Source organism: Eleutherodactylus coqui, chromosome 6 (genome assembly GCF_035609145.1).
Source record: "Eleutherodactylus coqui strain aEleCoq1 chromosome 6, aEleCoq1.hap1, whole genome shotgun sequence".
NCBI classification, from domain to species: domain Eukaryota; kingdom Metazoa; phylum Chordata; class Amphibia; order Anura; family Eleutherodactylidae; genus Eleutherodactylus; species Eleutherodactylus coqui.
This window is the reverse complement of record NC_089842.1, coordinates 23,866,809-23,888,605: the sequence shown is the minus strand read 5'-3', so window position 1 is coordinate 23,888,605 and position 21,797 is coordinate 23,866,809. Positions and strand designations below refer to the sequence as shown.

The 21,797-nt window shown below is 52.4% G+C and overlaps 1 protein-coding gene across 1 annotated transcript; it reads left to right on the top strand.

Moving 5' to 3' along the window:
* Nucleotides 1-7,455: 7,455 nt before the first annotated feature.
* On the top strand, nucleotides 7,456-20,589 carry PSMC4 (proteasome 26S subunit, ATPase 4). Its single transcript, XM_066606457.1, has 11 exons — nucleotides 7,456-7,580; nucleotides 9,169-9,267; nucleotides 12,968-13,154; nucleotides 14,486-14,632; nucleotides 14,790-14,899; nucleotides 14,977-15,070; nucleotides 16,305-16,472; nucleotides 16,749-16,825; nucleotides 16,908-17,076; nucleotides 18,321-18,376; nucleotides 20,369-20,589. The coding sequence occupies exons 1-11, from the start codon at nucleotides 7,539-7,541 to the stop codon at nucleotides 20,480-20,482; spliced, it is 1,263 nt and encodes a 420-aa protein (XP_066462554.1). The 5' UTR covers nucleotides 7,456-7,538; the 3' UTR covers nucleotides 20,483-20,589.
* Nucleotides 20,590-21,797: the final 1,208 nt, after the last annotated feature.

Below are 21,797 nucleotides of genomic sequence, written 5' to 3'. Positions count from 1 at the left end.
CAAGAATGCTGCCTTCCAATAGGTGGTGCTGTAGGTGCATTGCGCCATTTGCATATTTCGCAGAGGAGCATAGATGACCTTATAAGTCTCCTCACACGATCTAGGTGCTCTCCTTAAGGAGAAACGATACCTCTCCTTTTGTCCTGGGACAGGTTTCTACTTTCTGCAGTAACATTAGTCTTTTTTTTGCTATTTCTGGCCTACTTCTTTAAAGGGATTGTCCACTCATCCGTACGTAAGACTTTCTAATCTGCTTTCTGTTCTTCATTTATAATATCTCTGCTTGCTGGAGGCCGGGCCCGGTTCTAGTATTGGATTCCTTTGGCTGTAACCAACTCTTAGCTGTGATAAGCATTGGGTCAAGAAGACTTTTCAGCCTCTGCCAGCAAGCGGAGATCTTGGAAGTGGTGAGAAAAAGAAACTCGCAGCATATTAGAGATCCGAAGAACGTTTCATCATGTGATGATAAAACGGATTTCACATCTCAGGATCCCCAGCAGGTCATGTTTTCAGGATATCCTATAGATAGACCACCTGTGCAATACTGAGGATATCCTGAAAACATGATGTTGGGGTGTCCTTGAGGACTGCAGGTGGGAAGCACTGTTGTAGGTGGTCAGTAATCGCCGCGGGGTGACGGCTGTCATAGTGGTGAATGGGGGACGGCGGTGCGGCCTCTTCTCTACAGTTGCTTTAAAGGGCTTCCAAGATTGAAAGTCTTCTACTCTCCACTGGGTAGGGGATAACTTTCTGTTCTGTGGGGGTCTTGAAGGTCGACCAAAGGATTGGAGCCGCTGTTGTGCATCCGCATTGCTGTTCAGTGTCTGTCAATGGGACGGTTGGAAATGGCGGAGCGCTTGAATTCAGTCATCTCTGGCGCTCCTGTGGAAATGAATGACTGTGCGACCACGGCTCAATTTACGCGGGGACCAATGGGACCCCCACCAATCAGAAAGTTGTGCCCATCCCTCTGTGTAGGGGGTAACGTTACGTTCTTATCCCTTTTAGGCTGTTGATATTCACAAACCAGTTCTGTGTGATAGCGAGACGCACAAACTCGCACGTGAAAAGAACACGTCTCAATGGGTTAATTTACGGGATTTTTCAGGGCCACTGATAATGCGAGATCAAAAAATCACAACGTGTCCTTTTGGGTGATTCCGCTGCGAGAATCGCCGATTCTTAGGCAAGCGTAAAAGAAATTTCAACGCACTCCTGTGTCATGTGACCTGCATGCGAGTGCAATGTAGTCTGCCCATTTTAGTGATGCAAATAGCGTGTTTTACAAGTGTGATTCGGGTCCAATTTCTTCAGACCGACATCGCTATGTAAATACAGGCTAATGGGGTTCTTTGGGACTTTTTCTACTGATGACCCCAACTGCATCCGCACGGGCTACAAAACATCACTTGTTCTGTGCGGATGAAGCCTATAGGTCATAGTAGATCGGTGAGAATCTGCCACTCAGGACTTGCGCTGATTGTATGGCTTGCTGTCAGTATGGAAGCAGATAGCACTGTTAACAGTGCAGTGGTTAAGGTTGGTACTGCATTGAATTTAATGGAAGTTTTAATGCCTGCAGTACCAATCTGAGCCACTGCGCCACGGACTGAGCTGTCTGCTTCCAGCACTCACAGCAGGCCAGGTGATCAGCTGGAAGCCCGAGCGTTGAACCTCCGCTGAGCAGCTACTGATGACTTCACCTGAGGACACATTCTCAATAGTAATACTTGCCTTTATAGAGGTTGACTGGGATATTTTTACTTATGATTTGCCCTCAGGTTTTTCTTTTCCGCTGGCTACCTCCATCCGTCCAGGACCTTCTGCCCTTTCTAGCAGTCGGAAACATGAGTTCCTCCACCGTACATCTATGTTATCAGAGTGTTTGTTGTGTTACAGAGGGACTGTCCATTAGAAGCATTACTGCCATGGTAGGCTGTGCAGACAGCAGCTTTCCTATAGTTTACTGACTCACCACTAGATGGCAGCAATCTCCCAGAGAAAATGCTGGTTGTAGATGGAGCTGCTGTTAGTGATGTTTTTTCCCCCTATTCTATTTAGCAGGTTGTTATGCTGCGACTTACACTGGACTGGCAGAGCGGGCTGGGGTCCGCACGCGGGAGGGCCGCAGCAGACTGTGAGCCCGGCTGGTGACCCTGTGTACATTGTATTGCGTATGATCGTGAGGCTTGCGGCGGTCGTGGGCAGTACAGCTTTTTTTTTTTTCGTACTTTCAAGCAGGTGAGCGTCCTGAAGAAACCCATCTGAAGGCGGTACAGCAGGGCGTCAAACTCCTCTTCCCTGAGGGCTGTGTCAGCCTCATGGCGGCCTTCAAGGGGCTGCCTGTAACTCTACGACTGTACAGTAAGGCTGGCTTCACATGGGCAAGGAAATTGCGAGACGTACGACTATGTCCCCTATTCTTCTGAATGGCGTCACGCCTATGAGTGGTTTTTTTTTCTCCTGCATTGCACCACGATGCGGAAAACAAATCACGGCATGTTCTACTTTGTGCGTTCTTTCACATCGCACCGCCCGTTGTTCTCAATGGGGCCGGCGGCAGCATCGCACTTGCCAGGTGCACGCAATGCAAGATCTCCCATTGAAAGCAATGGGAGGAACTCTGCGATCCTCCGCTGTGGCTGTCAGCTACAGGGAAGAACTGCGACTTTCCCGAAGTGATGCAAGGCGGTTTTGACATAAAAGCCCCTCGCATCTGCGGGAAATTCCCATGCCGGCGACCGTGGGACGTTAGTGTAAAAACTTGTTTAATTTTTGCGCAAGTAATATGCAGTGAATAAAACTCATTGGTGAGTGTATTTTTTCGCGCGAAGTGCGACGGCATGATGTATGTTAATGTCACGCACCGCTATAGACCATTGAAGTGAATAAGCCACAAATACGCTGTTAACCTGTGGACCCGCGCAACATTTCAATGGATCCATCTGCGTTCTTTTTGGAATGCATAGATATGTAGTGTATTTGTACGATCGAAATGCACTTCTCTCCGTGTGAGCGAGCCCTAATAGTGACCCCCCCATAGTGGACCCAGTAGTAATAGTGACCTCCCCCATAGTGGCCCTATTAGTAATAGTGACCCCCTTCATAGTGGCCCTATTAGTAATAGTGACCCCCTTAGTGGCCCCAGCAGTAATAATGGCACCAGTAATCATAGAGACCCCCATAGTGGCCCCAGTAATAATAGTGACTACCATAGTAGCACCCAGTGAAATAGTGTACCCAGTAATAATGACACCCCCCCACCCCCCACCATAGTGGCCCCAGTTGTAATAGTAACCTCCCCTATAGTGGCCCCAGTAGTAATAGTGACCCTCCCTTAGTGGCCCCAGCAGTAATAAATGGCGCCAGTAATCATAGTGACCCCCCCCTGCATAGTGGCCCCAGTAATAATAGTGACTCCCATAGTGGCCCCAGTAATAATAATGACCCCCATAGTGGCCCCAGTTGTAGTAGTGACCTCCCCCAGAGTGAACCCATTAGTAATAGTGCCCTCCCCCCCCCCCCCCCCATAGTGGCCCCAGTAGTAATAGTGACCCCCTAAGTGGCCCCAGCTGTAATAATGGTGCCAGTAATCATAGTGGCCCCAGTAATCATAGTGACTCTCATAGTGGCCCCAAGTGAAATAGTTGCCCCAGTTGTAATAGCAAACCCCTACAGGCATTCTACTCGCCCTGCCTGTGGCTCCGGTCTGGTGGCAACCGCCGTTGAGTCTGTGACCGCTGACCTCGGTGTCTGCGCTGCATACAAAACGGCGCACTCAAAAGGCAGAGAGGAGAGGTCAGCAGTCACAGACTCTGCAGCAGCATCCGGATCTGCAGGCTGGGTTTGTGGAACGCCTGTTAGGTTGCTGCACGGCCGGCGGCCACATACAATGAGGTAAGGGGAGAGGATTCATGGTTGGCGGGTGCTGTACAGGGTCAGATGGCGCGCTCCAAAGCGATGCCTTCAAGTCCGTCATCACAAGCCACTATGAGTACATGAGCAGCGCAGTGAGGCATACCAGCCTCGGCATCGCCTGTGCCCTGGGTGCCGCTGCTGGTGGCTTGTGATGATGTACCCGGCTTGTGGACCATAAATCAATCCAGGAGGGAGTCTGCCTGCGGGGCTTCACTGTGATTCTATGGGACTTTTCACGCGGGATGGAATTATGCCGCAGGCCGCAGCCAAATGCGCAGCTGCGGAATTCCACACCAAAGTCTACAGGTCTAACTGCGGATTTTGATGTGAAATTGCAGACCGGTTTTAAGCCGATTTCAATTCTGCATCAAAATCTGTATGTAGCCTGCGGACGCTGGTGCGGGATTTACCGCATCTTGCAGGGCGTTGTGTGGCCTATTCTGCCCGGTGTGAGAGGTCCCTTACAGGCCGGCGGTACCCTCATCAGAGCGACTGCAGAACGCCAATACTGACTACAAAAGGCCATCACTGGACCCCGTCCTGGACTGCCGTCCTGGGGGGGCCGGTTGCTGACGACAGGTCCCCTTGAAAGTAAACCTCTTGTCCAGGGACAAAATTCAATAGAAGGGACAGGAGGGAGGAGTTGTAGTACCTGCCGCCCCTCGTGGGCACTGTGGTCTCTCTGGGCCCCAGTTGTGGATTTCAAAAATGCTAGAATGGTAGAGTTGAAGGGACCTCCGGGGTCATCGGGTCCGACCCCCTGCTCAGTAAATCATCCCAGACAGATAATTATCCCGCCTTTGTTGGAACACTTCCATTGAAGGAAAACTCACCACCTCCCATGGTAACCTGTTCCACCCATTGATCACCCTCACTGTCTAATAGTTTTCGCCTGAAATGCGTTAGTTCCCACTCTGTGTACGTGTGTGCATGAATGTACCACGTGTTTGTGATCATGTGATCATGTAATCAGTGCTCGCCAGAGAGGAGATGTACCATAGTACATCAGTAGTCTAGCACACTACCAATGCTCAGTATGCATCGAGTACTCTGAAAATTGAGGTGACAGCCATCTTGAAAAATCGAAAAACAGGCTGAGAACTGGTGGGTCCGACAGAATACAGCCAGTAATATAGCTCCTCCTTCTGGTCCATGGGCAAAATTTTGTCCTGGAACCGGAAGGTGACTTTAAGTATCCCCATGTAAACCCCATGACAGTGCGGTCCCCGTTATCTGCTCCGACATCCCATAAGACCCTCATGCGGTCACGTTGTAGTACCCATATTATGCCTGCAGTATCCAGACCTCGCGCATTCCTACTGAAGCACCCTTGCATCACCGTCACTCCCACCGGACATCTCTCACGGTCTTCAAGACGCATCAGACGTGACGATGGATGGAGCCGGCAGTTCCCGGCCGGAAGTGGCTGATGATACAGATTTTTTATTTGGGTGTATTAAAAACGAATTGTGGAGCGCGTTCACACATGGCGGATCTGTTGTGAAGTGTCGGCTGCAGAATGTACATCAAAAGTACAGTGCAACGTAAGGCCGGCTGCACGCGAATGGCGTCCGCACCAAATACCGTTCGCTACATGGTATGTAAAAGCGCTTTTTCAAAAAAAATTGTGATTTTTTTTTTTTGCAAGAGGAGAAAAAAATTGCAGGATGCTCTATTTTTGTGCGGATTCCACACGGACGGCGTCTGACCTGCAGCCTATCGGCTATTGACGTTGCAGGTAGGTCGAGGGTACTAGCGTCATTGCCTAGCTACGGTGTGCGAAAAAAAATCTGGACCTCGCCTGTCCGACTGCGAGCCGTCCGGATCATCCGCAATGCAAATAATGGAGAAAAGAGTCAGGTACGCGCAGACGCCGGCCGCGGTCAGGGACGGATCCCACTGCAGGCTCTCACATCGGGAATCTGACCCGGTTTACGGTCACTTTCACATAGCCGTGAAAATTGCGTGAGATTTCTGTGTTGTGAGACACAAATCTCGCATGAATATGAGCCCCATTCTTTTGATTGCGGTTATATGCATGAGCGGTTTTTTTTTCTCACCTCTCTGGAAAAATCGTGGCGTGTTGTATCTTTGGGCGTTCTGTCAGAACGCATCGCCCAGGGAAATACAACGCACGGCGCAAGATGTGAACGTGGGTGCGATGCAAACAATGGGAAACACGGCTGAAAGCCGCGCCGGAGGATCGCAACCTCACTAAAGTGATGGAAGGCGTTTTTTTTAACAGAAAAAATGTCTTGCACCCCGGCACATCATGTGAGCAAATGCGATATCGGTCCGAGTTTCGCGGCCGGATACCATGCTCCGCCGTGTGCAAGGAAGCGTTGGGGTCCGTTTAGGGTTTCCGTCTGTCCGCTTGAGAAGCTGATATAAAATTTCAGTGAGGTTTTAAAAACACGGATCGGCTTCTGTTCGCTTCCCTTCTGTCAGGTTTACGTTTTTTAGCAGAAAAAATGTCGCAGTCCGCAGCGAATACACGGTGTGTGACGGCGGCCTTAAACTGCGCTCTCAAGGCGGAATTCAGCAGCGAGATCTTCACACGGATTCTGCTGCGGATACGTATGCAGGTTCACCGCCATCAGAGGGCAAAATCTGTGCGCCAAATGATTATAGTTCAAAAAATCGGTCAAAGTAGTGAAAGTGAAGGATAATGATCCAGTCTGAAGGGGCGCCAATGACAGAACGATAATCGGTCGCTTTTTGGTCATTTTCCTCAGGCATAAAAATCACCGTCGGCTCGTTCGCGTCTCGTCCGGATTACCCGGCGCCCGCTCAGTCGTTCTCATCACTTACACCGCGAATGTGAAATACGATGTATGTGCTGTACAAGCAGGCTGCATGAGAGCGGCCAGACAGCGGTGACGTTACTCGCCTACGAGGACCCTCAGCCGCTCTCTCACGCGTCCGCAAAGCTCCATGTTGGAAATCGCAGCATTTCCCCACAATTTCCAGCGGCGTTTTTGACCGCTTGTCACAGCGATTGACGGCGCTTCTTGATGCACCTCATCATTGCGGTGGGTGATGAGAAGCGTTAAAAACGTCAAAACACAAAAATAGGGCAGCGCTCCAAAAATGCTGCGTTTTTAACGTTCGAGCGCAGATCTGCGAGGCCCTATCGAAATCTATGGGGGCCTTGTACCGCGACGCTCGACACGCCGTGCTAATTGCAGTAAAAGGCGGTGAATGTGGGAGCGTCCTAAGAAGGGCGGAACGAGCGCGATTTACACGGAACGACGAGTGAAACAGACGGTATTTTTATGCCTTTATAAACAAAAAGTCAACAATTTATCGCACTTTATTCGATCGTTAATTTTCGCTCATTTGAACCATTTTTTGAACGATGACCGTTCCGTGTAAAAGGGCCTTTACTGCATGGAGGAAGGGGGGGGCGGAAACCTCCGAGAGCAAGGAAAGAGTTAAATGAGAATTAACCCCGCCCCCTTCATTAGTATTCATACAGCCTGAGCGGCATCATCACTTTTCGCCAGTGACGTCATCTCCGCGCCGCAGGAAGTAGAATTCCCCGCCCACTTAGTGACGTTGGTGCGGCGCCGCAAGTAGGCGTGGTTAGTTCTCAGCCGTGACACAGGGAAACGGAAGACATGGATGAGATCGGAGTGATCATAGAGAAGCTCGGCAGTCAGGTACTGGGGGGCACCGATCCCACATATACCCCCCCTCATGTACACCAGACTCACCGGCATCCCCCTACTGCACCGAGCCCTCAGCCCTGTATCCTCTGCATGCACTGTGCCTCTATAACAGATGCCTCTGCTGCCCCCACAGGTGGGGGTCGGTATTGCACCCTGTATGCCCTAATCTACCCCAAAGTAACCCCCCGGCTGTGCATCAAAAAACAGGGATTATAGCCCCACCCATCCGGCGGCTGCTGAGTCTCTGACCTCGGTACAGAGTTTGTGAACGCTGACCTCTCCCCTCCGGACAGCACCTCTGGGCCTACTAAGGGGGTCTCTGCTACCGCTGCGGCAGTTATGGGGGGGCCAGTATTAGGGGTCGTTTACACGACTGCAGTGCGCCATTGCTTCTGTTCGTACGACCGATAGTCGCCGGCGCACGTTCTTCATCTGCCGGTTTTATGTGAACCACTGCAGGCGGCTCTCTGAAATACGCGCAAATCCGTCTGTTTCCTGCGTATTCACTGCGATGGCCGACCGCGCTGCAAAATCCGCACCACAAGAGGCCGTGATCGCACACGGTCGCACATCGCGTGGAAGAATACGCCGATGCGAACGAACCCGGTGAGATCAGGGGTTTATATTCACTGCGCACAAAACACGCGGCACGAACACTGGTGCGCCCGAAGTGTAGGATTACTGCGCCCTGCGAAGGCGACTGGTGCATGGAGAGGACGCGAACACCCCTCCCCCGGCGCGGGAGGATTATAGGGGTTTTCCAGGGAGAATCCTATTGATGACCTGCGGTATCCTCAGGACCGCCACCGATCAGCTGAGCGGCCCCGCAAATACAGAGAGGGAGGAGCCAAAGCAGCGGAAGTCTCTGCGCCGACCTCCGTGTAACCGCCATGAGTCTGAGGCCACAGGCTGTCATGTACTGTACCGTCAGCATCATGGCAGCCCTGGATGGAGGTGGGCGGAGCCATCTTTCCGGCTCCGCCTCCATTCACTGAGCGATTCCTTCTAATGGCACAACAGCAGTTATCACCAAGGCTGCAGCCCCCCTGTGTGAGGACCCTTAGTCCGCGTCCAAAACTATTTACGGCGCCCCATGAAGCGCACGAAAATAAGGCAGACAGCGTTTAAAAATCGTAGAGCAGAGGGGCGGCGCTGCGCCCGCATACGGCCGGAATCAGCTGCACGTGAGACACGCAGAAAGTACGCGATCAGTGACGCCTGCTGGCTGCCAACCGCCAATCCCCACGCGCTGTCTTGGCGTACATACGCACTAAGATGGAACATGCCGTGATTTTCCTCTTCCTTTCCCGCACTGTAATACACAATCGGCGTGTGAGCCCGGCTCGAGGCGCCTCCTGCTGGTGGAGCAGCGTACATCAGATTATAACGTCCCTTACACAGTAATGCTGGGACTACACCCACCCCCGTGTACCGGGTGATCCGCTCTCCCCGACCCGCGGCTGTCAGTGGTTCTGGGGGGTCTGGAACTACAGAGACTCCCTTTAAGCACCTCCATACTGAACCCTCCGAGGGGTGATGCCAGTGCGCCAGTCTCATCTTTTGCTTTTCCCCTCCCCAGGATGAAGCTCCATCTTTGGTGTCGTCTCGTCCCGTTACGGCGCTCTCGTTTCTGGGTCCAGAACCTGAAGACCTAGAGGACCTGTACAGCCGCTACAAGGTTAGTGTGCGCTGCTTACTTCCATTACGGTTGCATACTCTTAAACACCCCTTGACCAACTCCTCTGCTTCCCCTCCCCCCTTTACCTTGACCAACTACTCTGCTCCCCCCCCTTTACCTTGACCAACTCCTCTGCTCCCCCCCCTCTACCTTGACCAACTCCTCTGCTCCCCCCCCCCTCTACCTTGACCAACTCCTCTGCTCCCCCCTTCTACCTTGACCAACTCCTCTGCTCCCCCCCCCCTCTACCTTGACCAACTCCTCTGCTCCCCCCCCCTCTACCTTGACCAACTCCTCTGCTCCCCCCCCCTCTACCTTGACCAACTCCTCTGCTCCCCCCCCCCTCTACCTTGACCAACTCCTCTGCTCCCCCCCCCCCTCTACCTTGACCAACTCCTCTGCTCCCCCCCCCCTACCTTGACCAACTCCTCTGCTCCCCCCCCTCTACCTTGACCAACTCCTCTGCTCCCCCCCCCCTCTACCTTGACCAACTCCTCTGCTCCCCCCCCCCCTCTACCTTGACCAACTCCTCTGCTCCCCCCCCCCTCTACCTTGACCAACTCCTCTGCTCCCCCCCTCTACCTTGACCAACTCCTCTGCTCCCCCCCCTCTACCTTGACCAACTCCTCTGCTCCCCCCCCCTCTACCTTGACCAACTCCTCTGCTCCCCCCCCTCTACCTTGACCAACTCCTCTGCTCCCCCCCCCTCTACCTTGACCAACTCCTCTGCTCCCCCCCCCTCTACCTTGACCAACTCCTCTGCTCCCCCCCCCTCTACCTTGACCAACTCCTCTGCTCCCCCCCCTCTACCTTGACCAACTCCTCTGCTCCCCCCCCCTCTACCTTGACCAACTCCTCTGCTCCCCCCCCTCTACCTTGACCAACTCCTCTGCTCCCCCCCCCTCTACCTTGACCAACTCCTCTGCTCCCCCCCCCTCTACCTTGACCAACTCCTCTGCTCCCCCCCCCTCTACCTTGACCAACTCCTCTGCTCCCCCCCCCTCTACCTTGACCAACTCCTCTGCTCCCCCCCCCTCTACCTTGACCAACTCCTCTGCTCCCCCCCCCTCTACCTTGACCAACTCCTCTGCTCCCCCCCCCTCTACCTTGACCAACTCCTCTGCTCCCCCCCCCTCTACCTTGACCAACTCCTCTGCTCCCCCCCCTCTACCTTGACCAACTCCTCTGCTCCCCCCCCCTCTACCTTGACCAACTCCTCTGCTCCCCCCCCCCTCTACCTTGACCAACTCCTCTGCTCCCCCCCCCTCTACCTTGACCAACTCCTCTGCTCCCCCCCTCCTCCCTCTCTTGACTAACTCCTCTGCTCCCCCCCTCCTCCCTCTCTTGACTAACTCCTCTGCTCCCCCCCCTCCCTCTCTTGACTAACTCCTCTGCTCCCCCCCTCCCTCTCTTGACTAACTCCTCTGCTCCCCCCCTCCCTCTCTTGACTAACTCCTCTGCTCCCCCCTCCCTCTCTTGACTAACTCCTCTGCTCCCCCCTCCCTCTCTTGACTAACTCCTCTGCTCCCCCCCCCTCCCTCTCTTGACTAACTCCTCTGCTCCCCCCTCCCTCTCTTGACTAACTCCTCTGCTCCCCCCCCCTCCCTCTCTTGACTAACTCCTCTGCTCCCCCCCCTCCCTCTCTTGACTAACTCCTCTGCTCCCCCCCCCTCCCTCTCTTGACTAACTCCTCTGCTCCCCCCCCTCCCTCTCTTGACTAACTCCTCTGCCCCCCCCCTCCTCCCTCTCTTGACTAACTCCTCTGCTCCCCCCTCCTCCCTCTCTTGACTAACTCCTCTGCTCCCCCCCTCCTCCCTCTCTTGACTAACTCCTCTGCTCCCCCCCTCCCTCTCTTGACTAACTCCTCTGCTCCCCCCTCCCTCTCTTGACTAACTCCTCTGCCCCCCCCCTCTCTTGACTAACTCCTCTGCCCCCCCCTCTCCCTCTCTTGACTAACTCCTCTGCTCCCCCCCCCTCCCTCTCTTGACTAACTCCTCTGCTCCCCCCTCCTCCCTCTCTTGACTAACTCCTCTGCTCCCCCCCCCTCCCTCTCTTGACTAACTCCTCTGCTCCCCCCTCCTCCCTCTCTTGACTAACTCCTCTGCTCCCCCCTCCTCCCTCTCTTGACTAACTCCTCTGCTCCCCCCTCCTCCCTCTCTTGACTAACTCCTCTGCTCCCCCCTCCTCCCTCTCTTGACTAACTCCTCTGCTCCCCCCTCCTCCCTCTCTTGACTAACTCCTCTGCTCCCCCCTCCTCCCTCTCTTGACTAACTCCTCTGCTCCCCCCTCCTCCCTCTCTTGACTAACTCCTCTGCTCCCCCCTCCTCCCTCTCTTGACTAACTCCTCTGCTCCCCCCTCCTCCCTCTCTTGACTAACTCCTCTGCTCCCCCCTCCTCCCTCTCTTGACTAACTCCTCTGCTCCCCCCTCCTCCCTCTCTTGACTAACTCCTCTGCTCCCCCCTCCTCCCTCTCTTGACTAACTCCTCTGCTCCCCCCTCCTCCCTCTCTTGACTAACTCCTCTGCTCCCCCCTCCTCCCTCTCTTGACTAACTCCTCTGCTCCCCCCTCCTCCCTCTCTTGACTAACTCCTCTGCTCCCCCCTCCTCCCTCTCTTGACTAACTCCTCTGCTCCCCCCTCCTCCCTCTCTTGACTAACTCCTCTGCTCCCCCCTCCTCCCTCTCTTGACTAACTCCTCTGCTCCCCCCTCCTCCCTCTCTTGACTAACTCCTCTGCTCCCCCCTCCTCCCTCTCTTGACTAACTCCTCTGCTCCCCCCCCCCTCCCTCTCTTGACTAACTCCTCTGCTTCCCCCCTCCCTCTCTTGACTAACTCCTCTGCTCCCCCCCCTCTCTTGACTAACTCCTCTGCTCCCCCCCCCCTCTTGACTAACTCCTCTGCCCCCCCCCTCTCTTGACTAACTCCTCTGCCCCCCCCTCTCTTGACTAACTCCTCTGCCCCCCCTCTCTTGACTAACTCCTCTGCCCCTCCCTCTCTTGACTAACTCCTCTGCTCCCCCCTCCTCCCTCTCTTGACTAACTCCTCTGCTCCCCCCTCCTCCCTCTCTTGACTAACTCGTCTGCTCCCCCCCCCCTCCCTCTCTTGACTAACTCCTCTGCTCCCCCCCCTCCCTCTCTTGACTAACTCCTCTGCTCCCCCCCCCCTCCCTCTCTTGACTAACTCCTCTGCTCCCCCCCCCCCTCCCTCTCTTGACTAACTCCTCTGCTCCCCCCCCCCTCCCTCTCTTGACTAACTCGTCTGCTCCCCCCCCCCTCCCTCTCTTGACTAACTCCTCTGCTCCCCCCCCCTCCCTCTCTTGACTAACTCCTCTGCTCCCCCCCCCCCTCCCTCTCTTGACTAACTCCTCTGCTCCCCCCCCCTCCCTCTCTTGACTAACTCCTCTGCTCCCCCCCCCCTCCCTCTCTTGACTAACTCCTCTGCTCCCCCCCCCTCCCTCTCTTGACTAACTCCTCTGCTCCCCCCCCCTCCCTCTCTTGACTAACTCCTCTGCTCCCCCCCCCTCCCTCTCTTGACTAACTCCTCTGCTCCCCCCCCCCTCCCTCTCTTGACTAACTCCTCTGCTTTACCCCCCCCCTCCCTCTCTTGACTAACTCCTCTGCTCCCCCCCCCCCTCCCTCCCTCTCTTGACTAACTCATCCGCTCATCGTCCCCCCTCTTGACCAACTCCTTCTGTCCCTACAGAAGCTGCAGCAGGAGCTGGAATTTCTTGAGGTACAGGAAGAATATATCAAAGATGAGCAGAAGAACCTTAAGAAGGAGTTCCTGCACGCCCAGGAGGAGGTGAAGCGCATCCAGAGTATCCCGCTGGTCATCGGGCAGTTCCTGGAAGCCGTGGACCAGAACACCGCCATAGTCGGCTCCACGACCGGTACGAGATGGCGGATATCAGTTATATTATAGAGAACTTTCTGCTAGGAGGGTTACAGGATCTGTGGAGACAAACGGGGTCACAAATTGGGAGGAGATCAGTTCTCTTTCTAATACACTTTGTGTTTCGATCCTCCAAAATTTTTAAGATCTCTGCTTGCTGACATTGAAGGAGAACATGACAAGTTCCATTTGAGTGTGGGACTGGGCAGGCAATGGTCACGCATCACCACTGACCACTATATATGGTGAACGGACCGGTATATACAGGGAGGGGTGAGTGACTGGGCAGGCAATGGTCACGCATCACCACTGACCGGTATATACAGGGAGGGGTGAGTGACTATGAAAGGGGTGACTGGGCAGGCGGCGGTCACCCATCACCACTGACCACTATACAGTGATACCTTGGGTTAAGAGTGTCTCAGCTTACAAGCTTTTTGACTTGACAGCAAAAACTTGGGTTACAAGCCTTGCTCTCAGTGGGTCCGCCGCTGCTGCCAGTGGCCCCATTGAAAGCAATGGTCTGCCAGCAACCCCTGCAGTGATTTTCCGCAAAGGGCTTTAAATATAAGGCCTTCCCTGAAAATCATCCCTAGCTGGTGTAAAAAATATATACTCACCTGTCCGTCGCTGCCGGGGCTCAGGTGGGTCTAGCCGCTGCTTGTTCTCCCTGCGTTTTTCATACCCACCTGCTGAAAAACTTCAGATCAGTGCAGGGAGAACAAGCGGCCTGAGCCCCGGCAGACAGGTGAGTATATATTTTGTTTTTTTACTACAGCTAGTGATGATTTCAGGGAAGGGCTTATATTTAAAGCCCTTCCCTGAAAATCACTGCGGGGGTGCCTGCGTCCTATTGCTATCAGTGGGGCAACGCCATCACCATTGAAATCAGTGGGAGAGCTTCGCGATCCAGAACGGATTAATGGCTTTTCCATTCATTTTAGTGGGGAAACTGGTTTTGAGATAACAGTGTTTTGGGTTAAATTCTTAACCCAAGACACCACTGTATATCGAGAACAGACCAGTATATACAGGGAAGGGTGTCGGTGACTGGGCAGGTGGTGGTCACCCATCGCCACTGAGCACTATATGTGAAGTACGGGACAGTATACATAATGGGAAGTGTGACGGGGCAGCTGGTGGTCACCCATCACCACTGGTCACTATATATGGAGTACGGGCTGGTATAAATAGGGGGTGAGGTGACGGGGCAGGCAGTGGTCACCCATCACCACTGAGCACTATATATGAAGTACGGGCTGGTATATATAGGGCAAGGGGTCCAATACATCAAGGTTGGAATTAATTTCTCTTCTGTCTAACCCCCAGGCTCTAACTACTATGTGCGGATCCTGAGCACCATCGACCGGGAGCTCCTGAAGCCCAACGCGTCGGTCGCCCTTCACAAACACAGCAATGCGCTGGTGGACGTGCTGCCCCCGGAGGCCGACAGCAGCATCATGATGCTCACGTCAGGTAATGGACCGAACACCAGTTTCACTTCTCATGCTCATATAGCACTCTCCAAAGGGGGCGACTCAGTACCCATCAGGCCGTCGCCTCCAGGGCTTGTAGTGCTGCTCATCCTGAGCTTCCCAGTGCAGGATTGTCATCTCTGCTTATCACTCTTCAGACCAGAAGCCAGACGTGCTGTACTCGGACATTGGCGGCATGGACATCCAGAAGCAGGAGGTGCGGGAGGCCGTGGAGCTGCCCCTCACACACTTTGAGCTTTATAAACAGGTGAGTGATCTGCGGCCCCCCGTCCCAAGAGGTTATGGGGTCAACATGGTGACCGTGACTTTCTCTTCACTCTGCAGATTGGAATTGACCCTCCCCGCGGCGTCCTGATGTACGGACCCCCCGGCTGCGGGAAGACCATGCTGGCCAAAGCCGTGGCCCATCACACAACAGGTGCGTGGGGGATTAATACTTAATCTTTGGGATGTAAATGAAGCTTAACCCCTTAGCGACATACAAGTATGTCCGATGGGTGCGGGGTTGGCACTCAGCGGGATCGGCTGTCTTCTGACACTCGGCCACAACAGCTACGGACAGAGCTCACTCCGATTGCAGATGTTACCCATTTAAACGTTGGTGTTGGAAAAAATACACGACTCCCGAATTCCGCTTTTATGGCGTTTCCGTCTCCAGGAAGAAATTGAATAAAAAGGGATCAAAAAGCCAAATACGCCCCAAAATGATCTCACTAAAAACCACAAGTCTTCCTGTAAAAAAACAAGCCTTCAGAGATCTGCAACAACGGAAAAATAAAAGTCGCCGTGGGCAGAAGATGGCGACCGCAAGTACGATTTTTTTTTTTAAAGGATAACGTGACACAAACCCATATAATTGGATGTCGCCGTAATCGTGCCGACCGACAGAGGAAAGTTATTGTGTCGTTTTTGTCGGTGTTTATGCTGTGAATACGCGAACACCCACCCAAAAAATGGCGCAATTGCATTTTTCCATTTTTGCCCCACTTGTTTTTTCAACACCTTAAATGGTACGTGAAATAGTAAAAAAAAAAAACAAGTCGTCGCGTAAAAACAAACAGTCTTCGGACAGCGAATTCAAAAGAATGAAAAGTTCTGATCTTTTAGAAAGTGGGGAGGCGAAACCAAAAATGTTAAAACAAAAATGGCCGCGTCCTCAAAGGGCTTCACATCAGAGACTCTTATGGTAGATGCGCAGTAGATGGCATAAGTCTTGTAGGTCCGGGCGACCCCTCCGGGCCCTCATCCTTGTGTTCTGCTCCACCCCCCAGCCTGGCTGTATGACGCAACCGGCGGTAGTCCGGATGTACGTAAACTGCTGTGCTGCGCTATTTCCAGAACCCCCGGCCACCTCGGACAACGGAGTATTCTTCTTGCAGCCGAGATGGGAAGAGCCCTTCACTCGGTGTATCAATAAAAAGTTCTGGAATTCTTTTAATAGACTTTGTGTTTCAGTTATCATCATTTTCAATATATTTGCTTCCCGTCAGTGAATGGAAACATTGTTTCCAATCTAGACAATCCTCTGAGTTGACTCATCAGCACCACAGACAGCTTGTTACAATGTATCAGTGTGGAGTCCTGCTAAATAGATTGTTAGCTCCTGCGTTCAAGCTTCGTAGACCCTGACTCCCATCCTTGTATTTTCACAGCGGCCTTCATACGTGTGGTGGGCTCGGAGTTTGTACAGAAGTACCTGGGCGAGGGTCCCAGAATGGTGAGAGATGTCTTCCGACTCGCCAAAGAGAACGCTCCCGCCATAATATTCATCGATGAGATCGACGCCATCGCCACAAAACGATTTGACGCACAGACAGGAGGTGAGTAGGGGCGCGGGGGACACGGGTGACTATAGGTCCTGTGAGGTCGCCTAGATTAGCTGTTCAGGACTTTGGAAGAGCCTAGTGACAATGGTGTGGGAGCTGTGATTGCAGCCATGCTTAGATGTCGCTTGTCTTTCCCGGAGTCCTGCATGGCAGAGGTGCCTTGTTCTGCAGGAGCTGTAATGGCGGCCATATTGTTTACCACCCAGCTATCCTGGGACTGTGTCTCTAAAAAAGATCAGGGACGACTAAAGGGCGTTTGTACTCTTGCAGCGGACCGCGAGGTGCAGAGGATCCTCCTGGAGCTGCTCAATCAGATGGACGGCTTCGATCAGAACGTCAATGTGAAGGTAATGGCAGCGTTTCGCATCCGTCACCTTCATTGCAGTTTATCATCATTCTCTGACATCTCTGCTCTTCTGCCCTTCACAGGTCATCATGGCTACCAACAGAGCGGACACCCTGGATCCAGCTCTCCTGCGGCCCGGGCGCCTCGACCGCAAAATCGAATTCCCTCTGCCAGACCGCAGACAGAAACGTCTCATCTTCTCCACCATCACCAGCAAGATGAACTTGTCCGAGGAGGTGGACCTGGAAGACTGTATCCTTCAGACCCGCAGAGTCTCTTGGCGTCCTCGCCTACTCAATGCGCCAATCTTGGGAAAGTTGGGTGACATCAAAGATGGCTGCCACTGCGGCTCCCAGTGGGGTTGAGAATTTGTAGTTTGTACAATGTGAGATATAAGGACTATGTAGGCTTGTCACTCGGGAATGTGGGAAAGTTGGGTGTCTGCTTCTGAGGGGAGTGCGATGGCAGCCATGTTGGTTATCACCCAGCTTTTTAGACACGGATGTAACTAAGGAGGGATTTCAGTGCGATATGAGAGTGACGACACGAGCGGACGGTGATGATCTTCTACATAAGGAGAAATTTTTGTTTTTTGGGTGTCATAGCAAACCTGTCAGCACCCGGCGATCACTTTGTGGTGGTCTGACGACTGGTCTCTTACATTTTTACAGTTACATTGTGGCATGCAAAAGGTGATTGGAGGTTTCACCATTCCTGGCTGTTGGAGCTGGAGCCTGGCTGTCATTGGACAGCTGAGCTCTGCTCTTTCTGGCACGATGCACCCATACCAGCCTTATATAGAAGCGTTCTAAAAAAGACTAACGTATCGGAATAAGGCCCCCTGACCGATGTAAAAAGGCGTATTTTTAGTCACTAAGAAGTTAAACTTAATTTTTTTTTTTACTAATTAAAGAAATCTTTATTTCCAGTAATTTTTGCTTCGTCCCCAAAGAGGACTCAAACCTGCAATCGTCTGAAGGTTTTACTAAACTTTTTTTCTTTTGTCACACTGGAGGACTTCACTATGCGGTTGCTTGAGGTCTTGTATAATACACTGCAGCACTTCTGTATTGCAGTCTATTATGCCTCTGGCGAAGTGTAATAGCCGTATTAAAATGACAGCCATGGCAGCCATCCCTAGGACCCCGACTGCCATTACAACCCCTCAGCATCCTATGATCATGTTGCCGATGGGGTAACGGATGAAGCCGCTCCTTTTGCCTAATCGTTTAGGTGTTGTGGTCGCTATTGACGACATCTCAGGGGTTGTCTGTGATCAGAGTCCTCTCCAATCCAGGCTGTTGCATTTGGGTATCAGCTGTATTGGTTGCTTCCCCCGTACATACTGCTAGTAACTTCTAGGGGACCCTCCCACTTGATGACACCCCCACAGTAAATGAATACCTCTGAGACCCGCTGTGAGGGAGCGTTGCATGCCCTTATTTTTCTTTCAAGCTTCATTCCTAAAATGTTGGACTCCTTGACCAACTTCACAGACGTCGCTCGTCCTGATAAGATCTCCGGTGCCGATATCAACTCCATCTGCCAGGAGGTAAGCGATTCCATCCTGACCGGGTCGTCTCACACAGCTGCTGAGCTCCTTACATTGTAGTAAACCATCAGCTGTGAGAAGGGCATGTCTGCTTCTCAGTGTAAACAAGAATGTCTTCATTCACTGTCCGCAAGCAGAGATCCTGCAAGGTGTAAGGAATTGGCACACTAAGTATATTAGAAAGGTGCAGAGCTTTGTGTCCTACACTGGTGAATGCAGCGCCGCTTGTATCCGTATGCCGGGTGTTGCTGCTGGGTACTTCAACCTTTTTGAGGGGTTTTCTAGGCAGCGCCCGCTGTCAGTGCCAGCATACAGAAGCCGCTCTTCAACCCCCGTGTAGTTGCCGACGCTAGTAATTGCAGGTGCAGCTCACATTACCTGCAATTACAATCACCGTCCACTGCAGGGGTCGGAGCAGCGGCTTCCGCTCCAGCCTCGGTGTATCCTGGGGGGGATCTCCAGCCGCTCCGCTTCTATTTGCTGAGTGATTATCACTTCAATGTAAAGCACAGCAGCGATGGGCGCTGAAGCACCTTAGGGCTCATGCCCACGGTCGTTGCGGAATTCCGCCGCAGGAGTATTACAGTCGTAAACAAAACGCGCCTGCTAGCGATCACAGAAAACGCACGTTTTCTGTGGGGTCTCTATGAACACAATGTTAATGAACACCTCCTGCGGCGGAAATCCGCGGGAACTAGAACATGCCACGGTTTATTTCCAGCGGCAGAAATCCACGGTAAAATTTCACGTGTCGGCATTGGCAGATCAGGGTCAGTAGGTTCAGTAGGTACCGCGGTAAAAATCTGTTGGTGGGCACTAGCCCTTATAGTTGTGCCATATGACCCTGTAAGGCAACGATGCATCCAGTATTGTGTAAGCAATCCCAGAAAGAAAAACACAAAACTGTCCTGAATGAACAGAATTGTGAATATTCTTTCCTGTGCAGTACCCACATCTGGACACTGGAGGGCAATATAAGCCTGTGCTGAATCTGCTTCCAGCATCCAGTCTGCCATCTAATGGCTCTGAGAAGGAACTGCATCACACATAAGAGTAAAATGTTAGGCCGCCTGTCCACGGGCGGTGCGATATACCGCCGGGAGCACTTTGTCATCGCGATTTTCTGTGATGAACCTATCTTTAGTACATCGGGCTGCACTTTCCATAGTTATCCTATGCAAAGCATTCGCTGCGTTACTTGTGTGCGGATTATCGCCGCGGGTAACGCCGTGAAATATCACCCGTGGACAGGAGGCCTTAATCGGGGCAGATTTACTAATCTGGTCTAATAGCGTAAACGAACGCCCCTTTTACACGGGGCGAGTATCTCAGAATTCTCTTTGCCGGAGCAAATAAGCTGGTGACGTCATCACTAGCTCTGATGTCACCACCAGCTCTGATGTCACCACCAGCTCCTCCGCGCTCGGACGGCATGTTGTGCACTTCTCAACTAATTGTTCAGTGTTACACTCCTATGTGAAGCGCTGACCGATCCGTGTTTCACCTGCGCGATGGCCGCCCGAGCCGGCGCTGGTTTTAACATCGGCTGAAACTGAACGACGAATGAGAAGGTCCGATCCCCACCTGTCGTTCAGCCGTTGGCTCACGTTACACTGAGTGATTATCGTTTAGTTTCACTTGTTTTGAATGATTAGACCGAGCCAACCAGAGAAAGCGCCAAACTTAACACAACGGCCCGCACTGTGTGATAGATGTGTCATCCAGCTGTCCTTGCACCATCTCAAGACTGGCCCAACGACTGGCGCCCGCCATTAGTACATGTAATGCGTTTTACGTCTCACCTAGGCCACGCCCCTTCTAGACTCTTTGGAAAGTTGTCTAGACCAAATAATAAATGTGGTGCGTTTGCCAGTGTTTGGCGCATATCGAGTGGCTAATCTGCTGTATAGTGGTCCGGTTGGCTGAGGGCTCGCCCTGCACCGCCCCGTCACGCTGCATGTTCAGTGATGGTATTTCCGTCTGTATTCGCAGGGCGGTATGCTCGCCGTACGTGAGAACCGTTACATCGTCTTGGGCAAGGACTTTGAGAAAGCGTACAAAACCGTCATCAAGAAGGATGAGCAAGAGCATGAGTTCTACAAGTGAAGCGTGGATGTCTCCGCCCCCGCCGGTCACGTGACCCACCTGCCGATCCCGTTAGCGTGTGTTTTTTTTTCTTATAGGACATGATGAATAAAAGGTTTCCTCTTACAGTCTGGGTCTCGCATCTCATTGGCCGTCTGCGTCCTCCCATGACCGTGGGCTCCGCTCCCTACCAGAATGGTACCTCTATTATGGGGTTGTCGGCCCTCATTCTATTCCACTAAGTATTTGGGACTCTTACAGGGTTCATCAGCGTCATGGAAAACCTGGAATACCTGGGAATGGCCTGGAATCTTCGGATTTGTCATGGATTTTTGTCATTTATTTTTTTCTAAGTCTCGCTAGGAGTTGAATCGGTGATTTTTTTTTTTTTTTTCCTCACCTGTATCTCTAAGCGATGACTTTTTATTATATTTGACCGCAGTTCATACGCTAAAGATGGGATAAGGGTTGGGGGATCGACAGAATCCGAGAACCTGGTTTGTCAAAATATTCCAAGTTTTCTGTCTGAGAGTAAAGGATTTAAAAAAAAAAAAAAACTTTTTACAAACTCTCTTAATTGAATTCTGCCGCGGTTCCTGCATCACAGAAGGGGAAATTAGAAATTAAAAACAATCACAGAAAATGGCCGTTACTTACTGACTGAGGAGTGCATATAGATGCATCCTCCTCTCACCATGCAGGTAGCTCACTACCAAATGGAGGAGCCAATAACACCTGTGAGGGCACCGATGAAACACCCACTCACACTGCCTCCTGATAATGAGGGGGGTGGATGCTTGGTGCTCACTCCCACACATAGTGGATACAAAGTGCCAGACCATTCTGATATATGTAGTTCACCATGCAGACCAGCAACCTATTAATGACGCCATGATAATTCGGCGGGTTGCCCTGCATATCCATCAGTGAACCACATTGGTACTGCCACCCTGGGCTCCCCCTGGAGTCTTAATGCCACACTGCATGTGAATGATAGATAATAAATGCAAGGCATTGGTTGGATGTTGGCCACGATACATGAGCCCACTAACCACTTCACGGTTCCTTGCATTGTAGTGGGTCCCTACACTAATATTTCCCCTTCTGTGATGCATTTATAAAAAATTAAAAACAATCACAGAAAATGGCCGTTACTTACTGCGTGAGGAGTGCATATAGATGCATCCTCCTCTCACCATGCAGGTAGCCGACCACCAAATGGAGGAGCGAATTACACCCGTGCAGGACACCGATGAGACAGCCACTCACACTGCCTCTTGATATAGAATGGGGTGGCTGCTTGGCGTTGCACAGGTGTTATTGGCTCCTCCATTTG